Source organism: Centruroides sculpturatus, unplaced genomic scaffold (assembly GCF_000671375.1).
Source record: "Centruroides sculpturatus isolate CEXI.00-Female unplaced genomic scaffold, Cexi_2.0 scaffold16, whole genome shotgun sequence".
NCBI classification, from domain to species: Eukaryota; Metazoa; Arthropoda; class Arachnida; order Scorpiones; family Buthidae; genus Centruroides; species Centruroides sculpturatus.
Genome location: NW_019384548.1, coordinates 1,587,431 through 1,606,431, shown reverse-complemented (window position 1 = coordinate 1,606,431; position 19,001 = coordinate 1,587,431). Strand labels below are relative to the sequence as shown.

Below are 19,001 nucleotides of genomic sequence, written 5' to 3'. Positions count from 1 at the left end.
GATGCTATTTCCACCCTGGAAAAATCTGGTGTATACTCCGTTCCCCTGCAGAATCCAATATCAGGACTATGCACCAATTATATAGGAGCGACTACGAGAATGCTGGCTGCTCGCATATCTGAACACCAACGTTCGGTGGCACTTGGCAATTGTGACACGGAACTTTCCAAATTGGTGATACAACACCACCACGTAGCGCTTTGGAATCGAGTGGAAATACTCAAACGCTGTGATGAAGGGAACTTGATATACATTTGGGAGGCCCTCCTCACAAAACTGCTCTCCCCGTGCAACACCCCTACCCTCGATTTACCGGACGTCTGGATTAATTTATTCAGGCGGTTAAAAAACCAACAATAATTTTGCATTCTCTTCCCGCACCTCCTACATGATTCAAAGCACATACATGTCGGCCCCTTTATGTGCGTCTTTTTACGTGTGTTATGTATTTTAAATTATGTCCCGCGCTTTAATATTTAAAATTTAAATTTTAACATAAACTTGCACTTGTGGATCTATTCCGATCGGTTTCTATGCTGTCTATGTTAAGGCGCATGCGTGCCAAAAATTTTATACGTATTTACAAAGTGTTTTAATTTAAATTCTAAAAATTTAATTGTTCTTAATAGACATCTAATAGGCTCTCATGTTATGCATGTTAAGGTGCACGTGCGCCAATTTTTCGCGTTCACATAATAATTAATAGCCACTCCAATCGATGTTTTTGTTTTAAAACGCATGCGCACCAATTTTAAATGTTTAATTCTAAATATTTAAATTTAAAATCTCTTTTTTGTATGTTCAAAAAACGGCTAGTATCGATAATGTTTTAAATTTAAATGTATGGTTCGAATTCTTTATTCGAATTTAATTTTACCTGAAGACGACGTGCTTATTTACGTCGAAAGCGCTCGTAAATTAAAAATAATTTCAAGTATATTTAACGCCTCATAGACTGACGTTCTTGGAAGTTTTGATTGACATAAGTTGGCGTGACATCCAACCCGTGAACTCAATACACCTAACAAGTCTCTCTTTCAAAAACATGTGCCGAAACTTCTATTATTTTAAAGCTGACCCCTAGTGTCATAACATGGCAATGGTGGACAAAATTAAAAAAAAAAAAACACATGACATTTCCTTAAAATCTAAAGCCTAGTTAGGCTATAATAAATACAGAAAACTTTAAACTCACTTTTCTTGTGAATGGTTGAGAGTTGTGTCAAATGGTTTTATTATTAATTTATAGTAAGATAAATGTGTTTAAGAAACACACAAGAATAACAACACAGTTTCAGATTAACAAAAAAAGTAAGGTAAATATTACAATACATGTATGAAACTTGATGAAATCCAAGAGGACCATCCTGAGCCTCCCCATATAATTTTACTATACATATATGCAATATATAAATATTAGTTTTTCTAATCATCATCAACATAATCTGGCTCAAAATTAACTATAAAACTTTTTAAACTTATACTTTGTTTTAAATTCAATCTTAAGCTTTTTGTATTTATTCAAATAATCATAATGTTGTCTACATACCATTTTTAAGTAATTCATAAAAAATTGATATTTTCTACCATTTTATGGAATATCTGCAAGCTCAGCATAAACCAGGAATTGTATATACCACACTAGGCAAAGTTCTTTATTGACATAAAACACTGAAAAATTTAAAAACTGGGTTGTCATATATATTATTTATATTATTCTTATAACAACAACAGCAATTATTTATTGTGACATTGTCACAATGCCAGGTTGCAATTTTTAATCATATTTGTAATTAATTTAACTTAAAATATATGATTGCCACCTCAAATTAATAGTGTCTTGCCCCTGTACATCATACTTTTCCTGTTAGCAATAGAGTTGTGCAATAGGGAAATGCATAAAAATTTTTAAATTAAAATAACATGACTTCCAGTGTAAACTGGAAGTTTGTATATACTTAATTGGACCTCATGCCCTTAAGCTTTCTAAATCTGATCTCTGCTTTCATCTATCTAATTCTGTTCTCGCAATTAAGAAAAGAGAGATGAACGACAATGGAAATTTATAGGTCTAGAATTTTTTCAAATTGCAGCCCAATTAGAAGAAAGCAAACATTTTCATCCATGCTTAATGGATCCTCCCTCCCATGTCAGTCCTCTTTTAACATGTGGTCAGCAATCACTTATTCCTAGTAAGTTTTTGGTCCAAGCTGTTTGTTTTAACAGCTGTATTCAAACCATGAAGGACAGTTAGCCTGATGATGCCCATTAAACATAGGTGAAAAAAATTTACTTACTTCTAATTTATTGCTGGATTTTGTTATATGTACAGTGCTTATTAATGTATACCCAGTTTTGAATAGTTTTACTTATTACTGATATGAGAAATAACAAAAATTAATTTCTAAGAGCAATAAATAATGCACAATTTACACAAAAGACTGATACCACATAAAACTGAAACATATAATCAAAACTAACATTCATATGTGAAATGGAATCTTGAAACATATCCTTCATTTTTTTTTAATTACTGTTATTTATAAAAAGAATGAAAACAAAATTTTATTCTGTGTTTTCTTTGATCATTGATAAAGGAACAATTTACCTTCTCCGCTATTTTATTTAAAAATCTTGTCATTTCCACTACTAATTTTTTCAATCCCAATGTGGCTGATAACACAATCATTATCAATTATTGTTTTTGGTCTTAACTAGTGCTCTAAATGTTAATCATCATTTCAACTGTAATTTGTTTACATTGCAACAGTTCAAAGTGCAGACATTGTTACTTCAATTATATACCAAGTAGGATTTCTCAAACGGGATCCCGGGATACCAGTTGTTTTTTTTAACCCGAGAAATATCCCAAGAAATCACGCAAATTTTTTAAAAATTCACTTTTTTCTTATTTTGTGTTAAGGTTGAGGAAATTTCACAAATAGAAAGTATAATTGACTCAAACAGTCAGAATACATTTGTATTTATTAATTTTAAACCTACTTATTAGTTTTTTAAATTTTTGCTCATTATGGCATGTCACAAATGATCAATAATCAATATGTGGCTTATCTGTGGCAAGACTGAAAATTCTTTACTGNAATAGAAAGTATAATTGACTCAAACAGTCAGAATACATTTGTATTTATTAATTTTAAACCTACTTATTAGTTTTTTAAATTTTTGCTCATTATGGCATGTCACAAATGATCAATAATCAATATGTGGCTTATCTGTGGCAAGACTGAAAATTCTTTACTGTGTGCGTTTTTCACCTGTAGCCTGGAAGATTTCTAGTTCATTTTCGAGATTGTAGTATTTCTTTTGCTCTCTAGTATTCTTGATTTGTCTACTCGGCTGCTTTAATAGAAACATCAAGCTTATAGCCTGATAATTTGGCAGTTCATTCATCTTTAATAATCAGGTTTATGAAGGAAAACTTCATATTTGCAGACTTTGTACTCATTTGTATCCTTGCCCAATTTGCACAATTTGGTGTTATGCAGTTATTGAAGCTACTGGGCATGGTTAAAAATTAAGACAGCATAAGCACAAATATTTAGAATAATTGTGCTTATGCTGTCTTAATTTTTAACCATGCCCAGTAGCTTCAATAACTGCATAACACCAAATTGTGCAAATTGGGCAAGGATACAAATGAGTACAAAGTCTGCAAATATGAAGTTTTCCTTCATAAACCTGATTATTAAAGATGAATGAACTGCCAAATTATCAGGCTATAAGCTTGATGTTTCTATTAAAGCAGCCGAGTAGACAAATCAAGAATACTAGAGAGCAAAAGAAATACTACAATCTCGAAAATGAACTAGAAATCTTCCAGGCTACAGGTGAAAAACGCACACATCTGTCTCTCATAAATGCATTAAAGACGATTCCACTCACATGAATTGAATCGAAAAGGGCATTCTTGGTAGCAAAACTTTTCATTACTAAAATAAGAATCAGATTCACTGATTGGAGTATTGACCATCTTTACTTTTTAAAATCTTATTATAAAAATTTACAATAATATTTTATATTATGTTTTATTTAAAAAATGAAAATTACCTTTTAAGTTAAAAGTTTGATCTAAGTTAATTTTTTTTTTAAATTTTCAACTCAATTCAAAGCATTTGTTTGTTGTTGTTGTTGTTGTAGTATGCAGTTTCCAGCAAACTTTAATAAATTTTTTCTATTTGTGAAAATTTCTACGTAATTCAAAGGTAATTTTTAATATATATCTTAAACAGCATTATTAATATGATTTTGGAGGTTGCAGAACATATTAAATTACTTTATAAAATGAAAAATAATTATATCATTTGATTTCAAGATATTTTGTATATCTTAAAAATAATTAATTCTATCCCAGGAAACAGTTCACTTTTATCCCGGAATCCCAGGACAAGCAAAAGACTGGGAAATGAGAAACCCTAATACCAAGTATTATTAAATATTACACTGCAAAATTAGCAAGCAAATAAACATTGAATGAATTATGTATTAATTAATAACATTTATACAGTGGAACCCCATTTATCCAGAACCCATTAATCCAATCTCCGGTTTATCCAGAATAAGATATATAGGTTTTTCGTATGTCTGTCTATGTGAAAAAAATTAAAGAATTAACTTGTAATTAGTATATTCTTGCCTGAATAAAATGTTGCAGCTGTAAGAATACTGTTTTCCCTTGGCTCAATGCCAATTTTGAATACCTGTGATTTTACCAAGAATCTGGTAACAAATATAAATACAGTACAGTATATCACAATTACTTCAGTTCAAATTAGTCCTCTGTTTCTCTACAGAGTGCTAAGTCTAATTACCAGTTAACCTTGAAAAAAGTCATTAAGAGAAGTTCTACCCCACACAATTGGCCAGGAAACTTATGCATGTGTACTGTACCAGATGATAGAAAACAATGAACTGATACTGTATGTAAATATGTCTTTTGCTTTATACCAGGGCTGCCCAATTCATTTTGGAGGTGGGCTATAATTTCAATTACATGTCAGTCGGCAGGCCACCTAGTGAATCATACTTGCTTACACTCATGATTCTTCTATAAATGTACTAGTAGCCTGCGACGCCCCCTAGTGGGCATTCTTTACAAATTTCCATGAGGCATGGTTCCTTTGACTTTTTTGTTCCTATCAATATGCTCTACAGCTCTGTTAAAATCCGATTGGTAAGATTTACCCTCTGAATGAAGAGGTGGCGACCCACAAACCGTAGACCCCTGTACTAACAATAAAGTCAAAGGAACCATACCCCTACTCGCGACCCTTCGAGAGATATATATAAGCCCCTGAAATAATAAATTCCTATTACAAATATACTGAATTATTTATATTATTATGCTCTACAGCTCTGTTAAAATCCGATTGGTAAGATTTACCCTCTGAATGAAGAGGTGGCGACCCACAAACCATAGACCCCTGTACTAACAATAAAGTCAAAGGAACCATACCCCTACTCGCGACCCTTCGAGAGATATATATAAGCCCCTGAAATAATAAATTCCTATTACAAATATACTGAATTANTTGTTTGAATAGTTACATATACATAAATTTAGGTTAGGTTAGGGAAGACTTCCCTGCAATGTGTGATCTTGTTTTGCAGGTTTTAAGCAGATTTGGCTCAACATATATTTGCAAAAAGTTTTTTTCTACTCTACACTATGTAAAAAATAAATACCGCAGTTCTTTAACTGTCTCATATTTCAAATTTGATATTGTTTCTTCTGTAAAAGTTCGTCCAATGGAGAATTATTTGTAATAAAATAAAATTGAAGACAAAACTGTCCAAAAAAAGATCACCATTTATTATTTGTGTTCCAAGACTAAAACATTTTTGGTGACTGACCTTCTTTTTTAGGCTACTTGTCGCTATAAAGTTTACAAAAAGTCCTTTTAAAAAACACAAAACACATCCAATTAAAATTTTTAAAAAATTTCTGAAAAAGGAACTGGTGACATACAGTTGTCTTGCTTACTTCCATCATACCTTCTTTTGGGGTTTCTTTTTCTTTTTATCTACTAAAGATCAGCGCTGGAAAATGTAGATTTTTAGAGAAGTTGCCCCCTGGTGACGATATATGTAAAAATTTTTTCTGTAAAAGTTCGTCCGATGGAGAATTATTTCTAATAAAATAAAATTGAAGACAAAACTGTCCAAAAATTAAAATTAAAAATTTTAATTGGATGTGTTTTGTGTTTTTTAAAAGGACTTTTTGTAAACTTTATAGCGACAAGTAGCCTAAAAAAGAAGGTCAGTCACCAAAAATGTTTTAGTCTTGGAACACAAATAATAAATGGTGATCTTTTTTTGGACAGTTTTGTCTTCAATTTTATTTTATTACAAATAATTCTCCATTGGACGAACTTTTACAGAAGAAACAATATCAAATTTGAAATATGAGACAGTTAAAGAACTGCGGTATTTATTTTTTACATAGTGTAGAGTAGAAAAAAACTTTTTGCAAATATATGTTGAGCCAAATCTGCTTAAAACCTGCAAAACAAGATCACACATTGCAGGGAAGTCTTCCCTAACCTAACCTAAATTTATGTATATGTAACTATTCAAACAACAATCTGAAGAAGCACCCAACAATTTAATTTTAATACACAAAAGTCAACTCAAAACTAACGGAACAAGTGTAATAAATGCATAGGTTAGGTATTAACAGCAGTGTGGTGGTGACTCAAGTCATAGTTCATTCTGTGTTCAACCAATTGACCAATCACGTGGCAGTTGGCATAATTGGTTGCATGACATTGTGTGCTACCAACTGGTGACAGCTGACCACTACTGTGGGCAGGCAAATTCAAATGTGTTGATGGGCACCTTTGTGGCTTGCTGGCCTGGGTTTGGGCAGCCTTGCTTTATACTGTTAATATTGTTATAAAAGTATACATAATGTACTGTACATCTAAACTGTGTTATTTATGTCGTTAACAAATTTTCTGGATTATCTGGATTTTTGGTCATCTGAATTGGGCCTGGTCCCGTTTGGGCCGGATAAATGGGATTCCACTGTAATTAAAAACCTGATTTATATATTTTTTAATACTGTTTTAAATAAAACTAGAATTTTCACTAAATGAAGCTTTACATACACCACTTAATGCTATCAGCATAACAGAGTCCAAATGTGATTATAAAAGTCCATAGATATTACTGTATTATATATTAAATTAAATTAATACAATTTTCACATTTTGTATATAAATTCTTAATGCTGCTTATCCATGTTTATATATTATGCATGTTCACAACACTAGGTACAAATCAATTTTAACAGATATATAAAAGTAAGTATATAAATCATCTTAGATCTTATATTATAGGTTTATAAATTAAATTTATTTAGTCATAACATGCCCAGGGCCCCATACACATTTATCCTTTTTTTTTTAAATACTCTCTCTTAGAAGCTCAACTATAAACACAAACTTATCAGATAGAATAGTTCTTATATTTGAAATCAAATGAACAAATTCAGCATCCTAACTAGCAGGGCTGTGGAGTCGCATAAAAATCTACCGACTCCAACTCCGACTAGGGGCGGACTTGTTACCAAAAGAGACCTGGAAATTCTGATGTCATCACGTGACCTCAGAATAAAAGATTCAATAAATAGAGTTCTAATAAAGATAGAGCATAGAAACTTTTTATTCCAAAGCTAAAAGATTTCTCTAAGTAATATATAAATATGTATTCAATAATTTTTACTTTTCCGGCTGTTATATATAACAGAAGAAAAGTGTAGCTCTCGGTCAAAAAATGACTCCTCCCAAATTTTTACATTTTTGGACTCAGGACACTGAAATTTCGAGATATGCAAAAGATTCAAGGTTTTTTTTCTATATGTGTGGATGTTAGACTATGTGTGGGGGCATGATTTTGTTCACCCTGTTTGAAGCCTAATAATTTTTATGGTCAGAGTGGTCAGAATCAGAGTCAGATGGTTTAACACAGGAGTTATTAAGCGTCAAAGTGTTTGAACTAAATCATGTCCCCATATACATTCTGGCGTCTTAGGCAAGAACATCTTAACGGGTTTTACTGTACTATTATAAAATGGCAAAAGAGCTTACTTTGAGGGTAGAGACAAGTTTTATTTTATTTTTTTAAATTTTGAACACTAATAATGAGTAAAATATTCATTAAGAGATATGACACATGACCACTTTTATGTCTTCATCCTATCGACCTTTAATTAAAAACCAAAATTTGATAGTATTAATGCCCCTTTATACGCAAGCGACAGTGCCACATTTCATTTCTTAAACTTTACCCATTCTGAGCTATTGTTTAATATCTCAGAACAGAAAATAAAGAAATTAAACAAATTAGACGTCAACACACACACGCGTGCGAATTTTTCCTCTTTTATTGACTTTTTTGTGGGGTTCGGGAGGTCTCGAAATGTGTAGATTTGGAAAAAAAAAAACCTGGAGGGTCAAATTTGACATGATTCCAATACTTTTCCGTCTTATATACATAACAAGTTGGTAAGTAAAAAGGAGTCGGAGGATTTTTTAATGACTCCGACTCAGGCTAAAACACCAAACCTCCATGACTCCGACTCCACAGCCCTGCTAACTAGGGATTAATAATAATTTACCAACTTTTTTATTACTGATTTTTAGTGATTGAGTTATTAGTTTTAAAATTTTCACTCTAAGTGCAAAAATTAAAGTATTAGTGATTGCTTAGTTGCCAACTTATCAGTGAGTTGGTAACTAAACAATCACTAGTGCACTATGTCCAATTGTATTCCCTGTCTTCTATTTTAAATAGCAACAATTTCATTGACTAAAAACAGAACATTTTATAATTTTTTAATTGCCTCAATTAAAAAGTCAAATTCAAATAAATGCATCCCATTTTGCAAACTAAAATCATTATTGTACTCTAGGTATTATGAGTAAAGAAACAAATTGCCAAAATGTCCAGCTTAGTGCTGTAATATGATACTTTAAAAATTGTAAAAAACTGTAAAGTAATTATTTATACTTCTGCTTCTATTCCATTTTTTTTTTTTTTAATTTTAATATGTAACAAGTTCAGACACCCACTGAGGAGGGAAATATTGTAATTTCCGTAATGCATCTGGGTAAAATAAAGTTGTTGGTTGGCTAATATTTTTGGAGTTTGTAGATGTGATAAGACATCATTAATTTCCTAGAAAATAATGGTGTCTGAACCGATCACATATTGAAATGTAAAGCAATAGTTTAAAAGAAAAATGACAAACTACATTTACAGTTTAAATAAATATTTGATGCTCCTATGTCTAATATATAAAAATATAAATATATGTAAAACTATGTACAAATAAATATTTGACTAAAAATTATTACGTCTACCTATTTTTATCAAATTTACCAGTAAAAAATATGAGATTACCAGTAACTTAATCAAATCATTAATTTATCTCTCTTGAAATTTTGGGATCTTATTTATTGTGAGAATGAGAATGGTTTTTAGTGATTGAGTTATTTAAATATTTTTCAAAGTTGCTTTTCTATCAGAGCATTGAACCATGTTCTATTATGTCATGGATCTGACTGATCAGTCTTGTTTATATATTTTAATAAAACACAAATAATTTAAATAGGAAAATCATGCCAGATAATTCTTAATAGAAGGAACTTTTAATAGTCAAAAGCACATAGCTAAACAAGTTTATATATGATCCTGACTCATCTAACAAGTAAGTCAACATTCAGAAGTTGATCAGCTGATTCTATAATAAAATTCTCAATGACTAAATCACAATTCTTATCTGAAAAATACACAAAGATATTAAGTTACTTATTTTCATTATCACTACTGGTTTTTAATTCTCTTTTAATTATTTTAAGGATTTGTATATTCTTTGTTCAAATAGTAGTCGGGAGGTTTGCATTTTCAAACATTATTTTATGTAAGACGCAATTTGCATTTGTTGTACAAGCATAAATATTGATAAATATCAACAAAATTATTCGCTATACATCTAATCAGTGTGTAAATTTAAACATATTTTCGTAATAATAGTGAAAGTGTGTATGTTCATATTAACATATTAAATTTTCTAGCACTATTCCTTCTGTAATCTGAATAGAAATGATTAATCAATTTGAAATACTTCTTTATAATTTAATACTTAATACATTACAATACAATTAGATTATTTTATTTTTGAATGCATCTACCCTAAAATTTTTTGTTAAAAAAGGAAAAAAAATTATAATAATCGTCCTAACTTAGTTATTCCAGTAAGATTATTGTTTGCAGGTTTTAAACTTTACAATTACAATCTAAAATTAATTAAAACACTATACATTAATTCCATAGGTTATTAAGAATTATAAAACACATTTTAGCTATAAATAAGTAAAACATATTAATCTAATTTAATTATAATAATGTAAGTTATAATCTCTGTTAAACAAAATTTCATCGTTTTATCTATCATTTCTGTAGTTAAACCAATTTGATAAATCCACTTCACATAATTCTACTTTTAAATATAGTTTCAATTACCTCTTATTTTATTTAAACAACAACAAATACTATATCATAATAACAATTTAATGTACTTTAAACCATTGTATATAGATGCAAAATAAAAAAGACACTAAATCTTACTTTATAATTCAAATGTCTCAACATATTTTTTAAGTTTTCTTCATTTGCAAAATTTCCTTTCCACTGTAAAGGTACATTCCTCATCCTGACAGCTGCCATCTTGGATTTTGATAACGTAATCTGGCAAATATGTAAAATTAATTCACTATTTTCAATGTAACAACAAGAAATTTGATAATTTGTTTTAATACAATTTTAAATTAACTCAAAACATAATTTATTGATTATATTCAGAAAATTTTAATTTAAATTGTAATTCCATTTCAATGTATTTTTTTTTAATCCTAATTTTCAAACAAATTTTTTCGCTCGATCGGGATTGACAGATTCTGTAATTTTATATCATATATTTAAGAACAATAAGCTTATTAATATGTTTATTTTATAAATACCATGCGTAAACATTTCTAAAAAACCTTAATGACATATTTATTATTATATTATTATATACTTATTGATGTAGATGCAGCGTTTGTCTTTTTACGTTTTAATTTTAAATTCAGGATATTTGTATCGCGCTTCAAACTAATGTATATGCTCCTGAAAAAATATATAAATAATATTTTTAATAATAATTTATAAATATTATATTTATAAAAGTTCAAAAGACATGATCGATTTTTTGGCTATTTTTAAATTTACTTTTAGTAACGGAGGAAAACGAGCACATTGGTTTATGGTTTCACGTCTGCGGGTTGTCATAAGTATTAATTAAAGTTTTATAGGGTTTATATAATCAGTATATTTTTGTTTTTTGTCAAAAAATTAGAAAAATGACAGCCTTTGAAGGTTTGTGTTTTTATTTAATGTAATGCAGTTATTTTTAAAATATTAGTTTTTTCAGTTAATATTATTTATAAGGATTTTCAATTTAAATGTTCTGTTTTACATCTTAATTAACGTTGTTTTTATGGTAATCGTTAGATAATAATTATCGTTTTTATAAATATAAATAAATATAAATTTATATTGAGAGTTAATTATATGAAAGTCAAAAGTAAACTAATTATAATTGTCACTTGGTGTTTAAAATAAAAATTAAAAAAAAACTTACTAATACACCTTATCTTGCAGCCGAAGTTTATTACTTCAAACGTTTTCGGTCATGTTAAACGACCTTTCTCAAGAAAAAGAAAGCAAATACAAGATAAAAACTGTAAAAATCAAATGCTTCGTACAAACGAACAAGCTTTTTGAATGTTTTTGAACTAGCCTATAATCCGTTGCAATTTATGACATCAGTTTTAACATTGCAACAGAAGTATAAACAATCCTAAAGTTTACATAAATATCTAAAATCATAAGTACAGAGAGTTACCATCTCAGATCATCATGCATAAACATATAGCATAGGATATAAAGATGCATAGTATCTGCTTCCTCCGATTATTAAGGCTTTATATTAAGCTTGAGGACCATGCTGCCAATATTTTTGTCAATTCTCGAAAGTTGATTGCAAGGCCTTTATGGCCAAGGGCGTTAAGGGGTTAACTCCTTCCTTACTTGGAAGTCTTTCTTCAAACTATAAATCTTACTATCCTCCCCCTCTCCTTTCTCTTGTCTTATGTCAATTCTCTTCTTCACATGTATATGGCAATTCCCGTTGTTTCAGCTTTAATCAGATTAGTTTGCTTGATGATGCTTATACAACATGGGCAAAAAAATTTGCACGTTTTTAAAAAATTGCTAGATTATAGATTTTTAAGTTTTTAATTTTTTTTTTTTTTTTTTTTTTTTTGATCTATTATAACACATATACCTTATGTTGCTGAGAACTTGCTTTACTGCTTTAAACAAACGTTTTCAACCTGATCAACAGGCCATCATCAGGTTATCAATTCTCTTGAACACTTACAATTATTCTATATCCAAACGAATATAGATTTCACCCCTGTGTACTGGGTGAAACTTTATTACTTTTCTGGCAGATTGTCAGTGCAGCCCACACATTGACTTGCTGCTGCTGTCAAAAAGCTGCTAATTGTTTTATTACCTGTAAATGAAAACTCTTCCTGGTTGTAAGTTGGTCAAATTACAATGTTGTTATTTTATGGTACTCTAAAGAATGTTTTCTTTAACAATTATTTAACAACTAGTTTTGTTAGATCTGATTAATTTTATTCTTTAGTTGCAGTTTAACTGGCATGCTAGTCTCCCCAGTTATATGTAGCATGCTAATCATTCCACAAAAATATGGTATTACCGAAGCATTGTTCCATCCAGAATTGTTTTGCTAGGTGGTTGATAAAAACTGCCAGGCAGTTTTTATCTCCTTCATATAAATAACCCTGTTTTGTCTTATACAAGGTTATTGACAATTGCTTTGACATCTTAGTTTGAAATAGGTGGCCCTGTTTTGGAATCATTATTATTATTTTGGCCACTTCTTGTTTTTTAAAAATAAATGAATTAATCCGATTTAACTTTTTGTTTCTTAGAGATTTTTATTTTGTGGTGGTTTATACTCATTGACTGAGAGCTACATTTTAATATATATATATATATACACAGTATTATCAATTTATTTGTTTCTACTTAAGAAATTAATAACCATTTAAACATGAACTTTGAGATTCTTTTTCAATTTTAATATATTAATTTGTGCTTTGAAATATTGCAGTCAAAGATTCTATTATTAAATTAATTGAATTATAAATAAAATCTATTTTCAATTTATCTCCAAACTTAGAATAAAATTCATATGAAGTTGTGAATATTATATCAAACTTGAAGTTGGAATGATGATTATATTTTAAAGGCATTATATATTTATGTTATATGTATTGTAATTTTTATATGTATATAAATGTGTTAGAAATAAAATATTTACAAATGATTTTATTTTCATATTTATAGAAATGGGTGTGATGCCTGAAATTGGTAAAGCTGTAGATGAGATGGAGTGGTCGTAAGTATTATTTTAATTAAAAATTAAAGATTTCTTATTCTTAAATTTACTAAATTTTATTAGAAAATATATATATATATGTTTTGTAAAAATAATTACACATGAAGAAAAAGCTGTTGAATTTTTTAAAATTAAAACACCAGAAGAGTTATTGAAGTTTCTCAAAAAAGTTTCAATTTTCTAGTTTTTATTAGTATGTACGAGGTGTGTCCGGAAAGTAAATACCGTTTTGGAAAAACTCACATAAAAAATCTTTTTCAAAAAAAAATTTATTTTTGCATGGAAGAGCATGTTGGAAGCTNGTCGGAAACTATTTTTCTACATAGTTACCACCATTGTTCAGACATTTGTCATATCGGGAAACCAACTTGTCTATACCCTCTTCAAAGAAAGATGCCGCCAGTGAAGACAGCCACTGCTGAACATTGATTTGTGACAATCTCATGCAAAACAGTTTTTGAAATTTGTGGAAACTCATCACAAAGCAATCTTATTGTGAACCGTCTGTTTTCAAGAATTTTTTCATTCACTTTTGCAACCAAATCTTCATTGACGACAGAAGGCCGGCCATTCCGTGCTTCGTCATGAACATTGGTGCATCCAGCATTGAATTGTCGAACCCACTTTCTCACAATTCCATCACTCATTACATTTTCACCATAAATCTCTACAAGTTGACGACAAATTTCAACTGGCTTAACATTCTTTGCGTTCAAAAACCATATTACACAACGCACTTCACAGTCGGCGGGATCGGCAATCGTCTTAAACATTTTGAACGCTCATTAACACATGGAAAAACATCACAATCTGGCTGTAATGGCGTCACTGGACTGACAATCAACCAGACACACGTGTGCACAGGTGCTGAACTGCGATACTACCGCTGCGGTGGCGGTAAAACGAAACGGTACTTACTTTCCGGACACGCCTCGTATAACAATATTGCATTTTCTCTTTACTTTCCAATATTTGTACTGCTTTAGTAGTTTAAATTAGAAAGAAAATTATGTATTTTCTACAATTAGACATCATAAAAATAGCTAAATAATTATGCTATCTGTACTTAAAATATTACTAAAACATGAAAATTTTTCCATATTATTACTTTTCCATACTATAATAAACAATTTGTTTTGGGGATTCCTTGAAATGCACTTTACAGAAAAAGTGCATTTCAGGGAATCCCCAAAACACATTGTTTATTACAAACTCCTCTAAAACCCGATACATTATATTACTAAAAGCCAACCAATGCTGTATGTCATCGGTCTAGATAATAAATTATGAAACAATTTGATACTAGAGGGAGGCATTAGATACCATCTTTTAATAACTTTAATAATTATAATTATAATTTTAATTAAATAATTTAGAATAACTGGAAGAAAAGAATCGGCCAGAGCAGGACTCAAACCCACAACTGCTGCTTACCGTTCAGATGCATTGCCAGTTATGTTACTTGGACCTCAAGTCTGATCTTATCTTCCAGTATTATATAACATCTGATTAGTAGTCAACTGATTTATAAGTAATAAACCAGTTGACTACTAATTTCTCTTCTTTAATTTCATTTTTAATATAAGATATAATAGTATCAAATTATTCATATTTATACTAAAAGTCCAAATTGTGTTTTTTTATTAAACACTAATTTAAGTACAGATTTCAAGAGTAATAATAGTGTATTTAAACAGGGGTGCACAACCTACGGCCCGCGGGCCACATATGGCCCCTTATCAATGTTTATGCAGCCCGCCCGACCGTACAGGCCAAATCCCTTCTTTCCAACTTTCTAAGTGTAGAACTTTTCCCTTTCACAAAGTCATTAGCACCCAACTGTTTTATAACTTTCCCTGAAGTGAGAAATGGGGGAGTTGTTCTATAAATAAGTCTATTTCTAGCTAACACTTTCTGGTTTAGATATCTAATATTTTAAGTCTAATACATAGTATTATAACGATTTTTTGAAGAATCAAATAGAATAAAATGATGTTAGAACGTCATTTCCGATGTTATCGGGAAGTTTCTATTTTGGCGGGAAATCTTCAATTTTATGCTTCGGAAAACTTGCTTATTCGTCTAAATAGCGTCAAATAACAAAAATAAGTGAAAATAGCGCTGAAAAACCATGAAAATAACGATTTTTTAGCATTTGTTTACATTCTAGATTCTGATTGGTATAGTCGAATTTGAATCAATCTTTTCTGAAAAGACGCTTATTCGTCAACCTAATGTCATTCAAACTAGAAAAAACTAACCAGAGTTCAAAAAGAAATGTACAAAAAGCTATAACAACCAATAATTTACAACAATATCTCTCCATAGACTAAGAATAGAAAAAAATTTTTTCGCATCAAATTTATTATTATTAAGTTGGACCAAGAAAATTAATACTGTAGTTGGAATAGAGTCATTACGACTAAAAGGAAGCCATTTGCATTAAAATATTTTGGATTTAATAATTATTACAAACCGCGTCAAGCCATAAACTTGTCAACAAAGAGGGTTGTAAAATGATTCCGTGTAGCTAGAAAGCTGCGGTTTTTTTTGTTTGAAAGAAAACAGATATATTTAGGTTATTTAAGTAGTAAATTAATTGGAACTTTTTATTTACTTTTATTTTTACATTCTTTTTTTCGTAAATTTAAAATTAAATTATTATTTTTAATTTTTATTTTATTTGAAATTTAACAGTCGTAAACTGTGATATATTTAGGACAGAAAAAAAAAAAAAATTGATTCTAGCGCCAATTTGAAACGAGATATCGCAATTTTAATAATTATATTTAAAATATTCAGATTTTCCACTGCACTGTGTTAATCACTTTTGATTCATTTCTGAACACGGGGGTAAAACTGACGGGCCATAAATATAATTTAGGTAAGAATGGTAACCACATTTATGATGGATTAGTGTCCTGCACCTGGCATGTTGACGATCTGACTCACAAATTCTGAGAAATGGTGGAGACGCCCGGACAGGGGTCGAACGAATTAAGACCTGCCTGGCCACGTGTGCGTAATAGTCTTCTGTCCCCGCCTCTTTAGTCTTTGGTCAGAGTGGATACAGAACAAAGCACGTGGTAGTCTAGCTTGCCTTATCTCAAACATGATTTGTTGCGGGCCTCAGAATTTTCGGCACAATGAGACATTGTTTTGCAGAGTGAACAGTATGGCGCCGGGCATTAAACGCAAGGTCAATCGCGAGAATCATCAGTTTCAAGAAGTGGAAGTGTGGACTAACAAGTACTGTTTTGTGCAACAGAACAACAGCATTATTTGCCTTTTGTGCAATGGAACAATAGCAGTGCCAAAAGAATTCAACCTGAAGCGACATCATGAAAGCCAACACAAGGATTTCCTTCTGCAAGGTACGGAACGCAAACGGAAAATCGAATCGTTACGACGATCACTAATCAGCCAACAAAATGTGTTCAAGAAACAATCTGGAGAATTGGATGCGGCTGTTGAAGCCAGCCTAGAAATATCTGCTTTAATAGCCAAGAATGGGAAACCTTTCACAGATGGCGATATGATAAAAAAGTGTCTTATCATCGCAAGTGAGATGTGTCCTGAGAAGACAGTGTTTTCAAACAATCAGTCTTAACCACATGACGATACAACAAAGAATCTCGCAAATTGCATCAGACATTTCTGGCCAACTTAATATTTTAGTTGCAAACTGTGCTTATTTTTCTTTGGCTGTGGAAGAATCCACTGACATATCATCAACAGCACAAGTGATTGTGTTTATTAGAAGTGTTTCACTAGATTTTATTGTGAATGAAGAATTTCTTGGCATGGCATCACTTTCTGGACATACAACTGGTGCTGACTTATTTACTAGTTTATTGAGCGTTTGCAACAAATCAGCACTGGACTTTGACAAGCTATCCAGCATTGCCACCGATGGAGCACCATCTATGGTTGGATGTGAGAATGGCATGGTCACCTTGCTGAAAAACCACCTTGGGGACAGGCAAAAGGAGTTAGTCCAGTATCATTGCATAATTCACCAACAGCAACTTTGTGCAAAGAAGCTGGGATTTGAACGTCTGCTGAAAGATGTATATGATACTGTGAACTTAATCCGCCGTCATGGACTCAACCATCGACTCTTCACATCATTTCTTGAAGAAATAGATGCTGATTATGCTGACCTGCCCACGTATACTGAAGTTCGTTGGCTGAGCAAGGCAACAGTCCTCAAGAGATTTGTGGAGCTATTGGGGCCTATTATCACTTTCCTCAAAGAACGGGGGAACACTACAAGGAATTTGGAGGGACAAAGATGGCAGTGTGATTTAGCTTTCCTTGCTGACATTACTGCTTATCTAAACGACCTTAATTTGAGATTGCAGGGAAAGATGCAACTTGTTTCTCAGTTGACAAGTAACATCAATGCATTTATGACCAAACTATCACTTTTCAAGTCCCACATGCAATCAGAGAACTTTACACACTTTCCACATTGCAAGGCCATGAAAGAGAAATACCCACATATGAAGATGGATTACTCTGACCAAGTTAACACCCTCCTTACATCATTCAATGAGAGGTTTGGTGAATTCCAGAAATACAAGATCTACCTGCAACTTTTTTCAACTCCATTTGATGTGAAAGTGGAAGATGCCCCTCCAGATGTCCAACTTGAGTTGATAGACATCCAGTGCAGTGATGAATTGAAATCACAGTTCAAAAATTCGAATCTCCTCACATTCTACAAAGAACTGCCAGATACATCATTTCCAAAACTGAAAGACAATGCTCAATTTTGTGCAAGCATGTTTAGCAGTACCTATGTATGCGAACAAACGTTTTCGCTTATGAATTTAAACAAGTGCAAAACACGGAACAGGTTAACCAACGAGAATTTGGAAAATCTGCTGGTTCTTTCAACATCTGCCATTACACCAGACATCAAGAAGATTGCCTCCAGCATCCAATCTCAGCCATCGCATTAATCGCTTGGAGGTCCGGCCCCCAGTCAGTAAACTTAATCCTAATTTGGCCCTTCTTCACAAAAGGTTGTGCATCCCTGATTTAAATATAACAATCATAGTTATAATAAATAATGTCCTTGTATTTTATTAAACAGAATTATTAAATCTTGTAATAGTTGAATAATAATTTATCAAAATTTAATTTAAGTATGCAAAACTGGAATTTATTTTCTTGTCTGATTTTTTTTTTTTTTTTAATTTATATTTTTGAGGCGGAGCATTAGTGAAGCCTCTTCTATGTGGCTAACAGAATTGCGTTCATTCTCAAAATCTGATCAATTTTGATTACACTTTGCTGTTTTTTATTAATTGTGACAAGAAATCCAAAAAATATAATAAAAAATGGGGGTCCGTGACTTTGCTTTTGAGAAATAAGATCATAGCATGAGTGTGTGCAACAAAGTAATATTGCACAAATCACGTGATTTTGTTGTACG

General features: G+C 31.1%; 1 protein-coding gene and 1 long non-coding RNA gene across 2 annotated transcripts in view; one reads left to right on the top strand and one right to left on the bottom strand.

The window, feature by feature from the left end:
- LOC111623589 overlaps positions 1–10,769 on the bottom strand; it is a 25,875-nt gene extending 15,106 nt beyond the window's left edge. The window contains exons 1-2 of the long non-coding RNA XR_002756449.1: positions 10,651–10,769; positions 1,550–1,671 (exon numbers count right to left, since the gene is read on the bottom strand). This is a non-coding gene — a long non-coding RNA (uncharacterized LOC111623589). The remainder of the gene's footprint in view (positions 1–1,549; positions 1,672–10,650) is intronic.
- A 518-nt stretch (positions 10,770–11,287) lies between these two features.
- LOC111623566 (ATP-dependent RNA helicase DDX1-like) overlaps positions 11,288–19,001 on the top strand; it is a 159,493-nt gene continuing 151,779 nt past the window's right edge. Inside the window, exons 1-2 of the mRNA XM_023366181.1 lie at positions 11,288–11,439; positions 13,507–13,558. Of these exons, the coding sequence (XP_023221949.1) occupies positions 11,424–11,439; positions 13,507–13,558 (68 nt within the window). The 5' untranslated portion in view covers positions 11,288–11,423. The remainder of the gene's footprint in view (positions 11,440–13,506; positions 13,559–19,001) is intronic.